Source organism: Bactrocera latifrons, unplaced genomic scaffold, assembly GCF_001853355.1.
Source record: "Bactrocera latifrons isolate USDA-ARS-PBARC rearing strain unplaced genomic scaffold, ASM185335v1 scaffold_139, whole genome shotgun sequence".
NCBI lineage: Eukaryota > Metazoa > Arthropoda > Insecta > Diptera > Tephritidae > Bactrocera > Bactrocera latifrons.
In genome coordinates, this window is record NW_017534841.1 from 371,974 (window position 1) to 379,727 (window position 7,754).

Consider the following 7,754-nt stretch of genomic DNA (forward strand, 5'->3'; position numbering starts at 1 on the left):
TATATACAAATAATAGGTACTTTCTTGATTTGATTTCTCAATGCTTTTCATTTCTTACGCTGTACTTTCGATGCTTTCAGGCTTTTTATTTGATTTCATATTGAAGTGTGCATTCAGTTGCGAATTCTTTTGATGCCATGTCTATTTCACCAGTTTCCATATAGTCCACTTTTTTTTTAAGTGCGCCTTTGGTTGGCGTCTTTGAATTTATTACCATTTTGACCACAAAGTCTGGCGTGATATGTCTGCTTGGCAGTCGAAAATGAAATAAGTGTAAGAGCAAACAAATTTCACTTAATCAAATGCATTTGATAGCTTTACAGTTGAATTGACGTATTATTCTTAATATAGTGAACTTTTAATTTCGGTTAGAGACGGCTTTGAGGTTTGTAGGAAATAATTGTGGTATTCTGTGACTTCCATATTACTCAGTTGATGCCTAGCTGCAGACAACTGATGAACTTTTTAAAGTTTATGCGGAAATATTTTCTTTTCATTAGCTTTAAACACCACTCATAAACACAGAGTTTTTGATATAATATAATAAAGTGATTTAAGTCGCCAAATAATTCAGACTTTTTTGRGTTTTATATAAGTTGGTTCGTTTTTGGAAGTATATATGACATTTCTGGTTTAAACTCAAAACCTTAAAACCGAGTTTATTGTACGGCATTGCCTGAAGAAAACTTCACTATCTCTTCTAATGACCTAAACCTATACTTTCAAGATCATTTATAGTAAAATATATACTGTTTTTTCCAATATAATTCAATTGTTTCTCAGTTTAAACGAGATCCTACAATTTATTGGYGTATTCGATTCGACAATTTTCTGTTTACAATACAAAGCTAAAACAACGTGGAATTGAAAAAAAAAGAGTATGCCTCTTCCTCATTTAAGTTACTTTAATATTTTGAATGAATCAATAATGAAAATACAACAGTTTTTCTTGTTTTTTTGATTTTTTGAAACATTTGATTTGAATGAAACATTTCTCCATAAAAAAGAAAGGCAACTGGTATCGTTTGTTCGATTCACCACTCTCCAATTCTTGGCGAATTGAAGACAGATATTATATGCTACATTAAGAAACTTTTWGCCTAACCTATCTAGAGACACTTTTATTACGATTCATTAACGTGGGGGAGCCTCGGGGGCTTCAAAGTAGACTTAAAATATTTTTCATTTTGCCTTCTTCATTTGACTAAAATATTTTTGTGTGCTAAAGTAGCCACAGTTGAGCTAGGAAGAGCAGAAGTAGCCGCTGTAACTAGACAAAACTGGCGAATATGATGGTTGGGAAGCTAATTCATGTAGCTCAGATAGTACAGCGGCGATTTAGCCTTGAACTCATTCACAGTGCGTTCARGGTTGGTTGCGGTACCTAACCGCACTATTAGTAGCACCGATTGTATTTGTAGTAAGACTGGTATGGTTGCCGAGCGATAGCGTAATCGCAGGAAATACTGAAAACTGATAAGCTATCAAGGAAAGACACCCTGAACCGCTATCGGTAATATGGGAGCGGACCGGTGATTTCATGTCATCTTGTGTTCTACTACTAGATAACTGAGCTTCGAGAAAGTTTCGCCAGCGCTGGGTTTAGCCCAAGATTGGGCCCAGAAAATCTAGTGTTCCCTTTGCCCTCAGGCTAGCCTCTCCCTAGTTGTGGGACTTTTAACAGGCCCTTGCCATATTAGTGTCCTTCTGTTCGGTATCTTAGAATACGCCATTTCCAGAAGCTCTATGGAAAAACACGAGATGGAATAAACTCAACACTTTCTTCTTGATTTTCCCTCGATTTGGAAGTTCAAGACTTAAACACTTGTGAGCGCATACCTTCMGACGTCCCACAGGACTGGCGGGTGTTGAAATTAAACCCCTATGCCTGGTACTAAGCGTTTTTCTTTTATTATTCCGAACACAGAAGTTCTTTTTTGTATGGGTTCACAAAGAACTACATATACCAGTCTTCGAACGATTTTCGATCAGCCATCTGACCTAACCTAACCTACTAAACTTTATTTTATGTTCACAGGCACTTTTTTCTTGAACTTGAGATTAATTAGAAGAAGTGATGTGAAGATTTGACAGTATTCTAGTTAAGACTCTGCAGTGGAGATATTAGAGATATTTCCTGATTTGTCCGCTAAATCAGACAAAAGACCTTTTCAGTCCATGTAATCCCGATCAATATTAGAAACAAGGCACAGGTTCCGGAAACATGTTATAGGCATAAATCTGGTCTCATATGAAAACAAGTTCAGCTTATCCCAGAGGCTTGACTGTTGTCGAAATCGCTAGAGATGAGTCTGAAATTGTTCTGGAATTGATTATGAAAATAAATTTTGAAGGTACCGCTAATGTTGCTGTTGCTTAATTTCTTTTTTTGTTTTTTGTGCTCAGAAAAAATTATAAAAAATCTTTCGAATGAAAATATTTATGCTATGCTGCAAGTCTACGCAAAAGTCACATATGTCTGCTTTTCAAACACAATTTTTTGCTATGGCAACCCCAGCACCCRCCCGTTATGCCGCAAAATATTGCAACATGTTTACAAACGTGGCATTTTAACGGTACAACTGATTTTGGTGTTGTTGCTGCAGCAATATAACTATAGGAGCATACCCCTTAACGGCAGCGAGTGTCCTTGATAGCGATGGCTTCATTGTGGCTGCCACGATTGCAGCATTATGCAAATGCAACGAAGCTATCTCGCTGCAGCAAACATATTTCGGATTGCGTCAGCGCTTTCGCGGTATTTTGACATATCCGCTGATGAGGCACAGTGCGCACGAAATGCAACAACGTCAGCGATGTGTGCGTGTGCATGTGAAATAGTATTTTGCTTGGTGCCGCAAGCATGTGCACAAGGACACACAGTCGTGTGTATTGAATTTTTGCGACATATAGCCAACTCAGTGGCGTATTGCCGGCATTAGTGGCAGAGTCTAGTATAAATTATTTGCTAAAAAAATATTGAAATTAAGCTCGGATTGAATATTTTTCCGCTTAATTTTTTGTTGTTATTTTTCGATGTTTTTGTTGTTATTTTTCTTTGTTTTGYTGTTGTTTTTGTTGCGGAAACGCCACACAATTTCCATTTCGATTCACTAAGCGAATGCACCAATTCACAGCTGCCATAATTGATGTGCCACCAGCAACAGGCAAAACGAGCGTGTGAGTGCCGCGCCAACAACTAGCAGAACAACAACAACTATGGCAAGAGTAGTAGAAATTTTCAATTGGATGTTAACAAGGATGTGGAAATTATTTGTGATTTGAACAGAACGCACAATAATCATATTTGATAGCAACAAATAATAATAGTTGAAACGGCTGATGGTGTGATTCCCAAGCGTTGCAAACATGTCACCGCAGCCCAGAAGCACATCACAGTTGCCATACCAGCATGCACACATACAATTACATACATATGTATGTATGAACAATTGAATGGTCCGACATTTAGAGCGATTAGCGCTTGAACGGCTGAATGATTTATGCCACAGCATTTTCCTATTTAAATTGTCTAGAAAAAATAAAAAAAATGAGCAACACACATAAAATCACAGCAACTTTGTTGAGTGCAAATGTATGTAAGTAAGTATTTACATATGTATGTGTGCATGTGAATATGTACGGCTTTGGTAGCCGCGACGGTTAGTGTTGCGCTAAATTGTGCAGACATAGTCGTGATTTGTTTTTATTAATCAATTTAAGCGCTTTTAAGTGCTTCTAAACAATGAGAGCAATGAGCACAACAAAARCAATAACAACAAAATGTATGTAATTGAAAGCAATCACAGTGTGAGCATGTTAGTGAGTGTGTTTAAATCAAAATGTTCAAATGCTCGACATTAGCAAACACAAAAAAAAAATGTATTTTGGAAAAAACAGAAATAATGAGTTTATTAATATAAAGTAACGGTTTAAAACGAAGAGAGCAATCAGCACGAAAACTCATAATTTTCTGCTAAATTTTTTTTTATTTTTGTTTGTAAATTCTTCAGCAGATTAGCAAACCGTTAACTAAAATAATAAAAGATAATAGTTTTTCAGAGTTGCCACCTAACCGATTTTTTTTTAAATCATAAAAGATCAGATTTGAAACCCGCTTTTTATAATATATACAGATACTCAAATATATTAAAAAAAAGTGATTTTAGGCAAAGAGTTGCCACTCGTATTTTCTTTGGAAACTTTCGACAACAAAAAAATTATACAAAAATAAAAAATAAAAATAATATTGAAAATTACAAGAAATGTGCATGAGCTAAAGTGAAAAGACACCAAAAGTTTACTTGTGGCAACTGAAAACCTTTTTTCTGCAACACTAAAAGTTTTATAACGAAGAGAGGAATCAACATAAAATTCATACTTTTCCATAAAAATTTTTTTTTGTANAATAAAAGATAATCGTTTTTCAGAGTTGCCACCTAACCGATTTTTTTTTAAATCATAAAAAATCAGATTTGAAACCCGCTTTTTATAATATATACAGATACCCAAATATATTAAAAAATCGATTCTAGGCAAAGAGTTGCCACTCGTATTTTCTTTGGAAACTTTCGACAACAAAAAAATTATACAAAAATAAAAAATAAAAATAATATTGAAAATKAAAGGTTTGGAACGGTTTTTGGTAGAAAAGAAATATTTATAGAGTTGCCACCTAACTGAAAAGCTTTTTTCTGAAACACTAAAAGTTTTATAACGAAGAGAGGAATCAACATAAAATTCATACTTTTCCATAAAAATTTTTTTTTGTAATGTTATTGTAAGAACTGCAAAAAATTAAACGCTTCAAACGATTTTTGACAGAAAAAAATATTTATGGAGTTGCCAYCTAACTGAAAATGTTTATTTTTCGAAAATGCCAAATTAAGTAATTGTAGTCTAACAATCTCAAAATACTTACTTCAAAAGTAACCGAAACGAAAATTCTGAACTAAAAAACATATTTTCAAACTCACTTAAAAAAGTACATTTTCCCATCGTAAGTACATATGAATACATACATATAATGAATCTTAAGAATAACTAGTAAATTTTCCACAATATCCGCTTTCTAAAATGTCTGGAATTTTGTTAAGCCTGTCATAAGTATCGGCACATGTATCCAATCTATAAATAATTTGTGCCTGCCTCTTAAGCGCAGGTTAGTGAACTCCGAAGAATAAGCAATGAGTAGAAAACAACACTCAGTTGTAGTGTGACGCTTTAAAAACCAATTAAAAGTAAAACATCTGCCACAAATTGCGTCTTTGTCATTCATTTCTGTACCTACCGCATGCTCGTACATACAAAAATATTATATATGTATGGGTGGGTACATTCATCCAAATGCCAACGAACCAGCGAAAAATAATACAGAACGACGCATCGGAACAAACCGTTCGACAGTTGGACACATGCGAGCAGGCGTAGAAGATTAATTATGAATACTCCAATATTYACCAAATATATATTTTATGAAATGAAGAATATCGCAAAAAATTATAAAATGTCAGTTTTGGTATGTATGGCTTCATAAACTCGAGTTTAAGGTTTCGAGTTTATTAATAATGCTCTCAATTACGCAACGATCAGTGTTTAAGTCGAGTTAGTTGCTATTTTGTATGGGAAACCCGGAGTTTGTAAATTGAGTTTAATGATAAACACTAAAAATTAATAAACTCGAGTTTAAGGCATACAATTTAGTTTAATTAAACTTTAGGAAAATATATTTTAATCGTAAAATAATAAAAACAAAAATCATGCGTTACGTACTTGTTTGGACTTGGGTTCCTGGAAATAAAACAATAAAATGGAAAAAATTAGATAAAATTATTACAAAATATTTTTAAATAAACTAAGTTGTAACTATGAAATATCAGTACATATAAATGATTTGTAAGGTGATTAKAAATTTTAAATAATTAAAAGGACAATCATTCTTTAGTAAGTATGCAAAAACGCYTTGACCCAAAGTAAGCCAAAAGAAGACATACATATGTATTTGAACGAAAATACACTCGAAAATCAATAATCCTCYTCGGGTCTTGTAAAAATTTGTTGAGATTCCGGCTTTTTCTCCAGATTCGCTGAAGACATTTGTATGACTGTCGGAAAGTTTTCAGCTGTCCAATCGATTTTTTTGTTCGACTTTTTAACCTTACTTAACTTACCATATATATGTATATGTAATTTCACATAAATTAATAACATTTTACTATTAATCCACATACTCAATGAAGTAYAGAAGAACGTACAACACAATTTTACATTTCTTATCGATAAATTTTATTTTCTATCTTTTTTAACAACAAAAGCCCGAAAACTTTCTTTCGGTATCAAAACGCGGATTATTGAAGTTACATTCTATCTAAGTGTATGTAMGTTATTTAAGTGAAAATATCGATTAATAAAATTGATTAATAACCGATTTTTTTTAAATCAAAGTTATCGATAAATATTGATGCATATACGTAATTTTTAAGTTATTTCATTAAACATKTGAACTAATAAAAATCGATTAATAATCGATACTTTTTGGAACATCTGAAAAATTTAAAAAAAATAAGAGTTCTAACTGTATGAAAATCGATAAATAAATTTGAAAATTTTTATATACTACCTTGAAATAAATCGCTAAATCAGCACACCAATTAATTGTCTATACAGTTCAAATACGAAGTGGCAACATCGAAGGTATGCCGCAGAAGTACACTTCGAAAATGACATCAAACACAACACAAAAGTAACAACAGATTGCCAAAGAAAAAACTCTCAACAACAAAGTGAAATTGAGAAAAAATTACATTGAAAAGAAAAATACTTTTGTGGATGAAAAACTCCAAGGCATATACTCGTACATATAAAGCAACATGCCAGCTAGAGCGCTAGTGTCAGCGTTGCTTACAACGCCGATTGGTGAAAGCCAGAAATTGTGCCACAAACACGTCAGCAACATCAGCAGAAAAAGAATGTCCTCAAAATTAAGTTTAATGGTTTGAGTGATTGACTTCATTTGATGCTATTGTCCTTAGGATATTTTCTCAAGTGGACATTGCTTGTAGCGCTTTTTTTTTTTGTGTGTCATACCACAGCACTGCCTTGGTTTCATTCGCATGCCGATAGACCAATACAAAACTGTTTCAAGCTCACTGCAGTCATGCCGCGACACTTCATATTTCCTTTTTTTTTAATTCCCTCGTTTTTAGCATATTTTATATTTCTTCTGCTTTTAGTACTCTCTTGCGTCATTATTGTCAGTTGCTTTTACCGTCAGCTTTCATACCACAAAAGACGATAAAAAATTAAATTATAAAAAATAAAAATCATTAGCAACATTACACCTGACCATGCCACAATTTGTGGTGAAATCTTTGYGGCGCAGCGTCGCTRTTTTATTTGACTGCGTTGTCATGTTGCAGWGATTTGGTTCGCTTTTTTTCGGAGCATTGCCACAGGAAATGCGGTAAAAAGTAGTGTAAGGAAGAAAAAATTCTCAAGGAGCAGCTGAAGAAGTTGAAGAACATAATTGAAAAAATGAAATAAAACCAAAAACAAAAAAAAAAATGGTCATAAAAATCCATGTTGCAATTTTTTGCTGGCAGGACGCATAAAAAATGAGACAAATGCGGTAAAAATTTTCGTTTTACACAGTGTCAAGATGAGCATGCATATAAAATATATATAACTGATAAAGCGCTAAGAAGGCGAAATTACTTAATGAGTGGTATGGTTTTAGTGGAAGCATTGCAGTGTGG

At 33.4% G+C, this 7,754-nt stretch overlaps 1 protein-coding gene across 1 annotated transcript in view; it reads right to left on the bottom strand.

Moving 5' to 3' along the window:
- Positions 1-7,754, bottom strand: part of LOC108965312 (DNA N6-methyl adenine demethylase-like) — a 285,055-nt gene that overhangs the window by 257,548 nt on the left and 19,753 nt on the right. Inside the window, exon 3 of the mRNA XM_018927634.1 lies at positions 5,773-5,790. Coding sequence (XP_018783179.1) covers positions 5,773-5,790 — 18 coding nt within the window. The remainder of the gene's footprint in view (positions 1-5,772; positions 5,791-7,754) is intronic.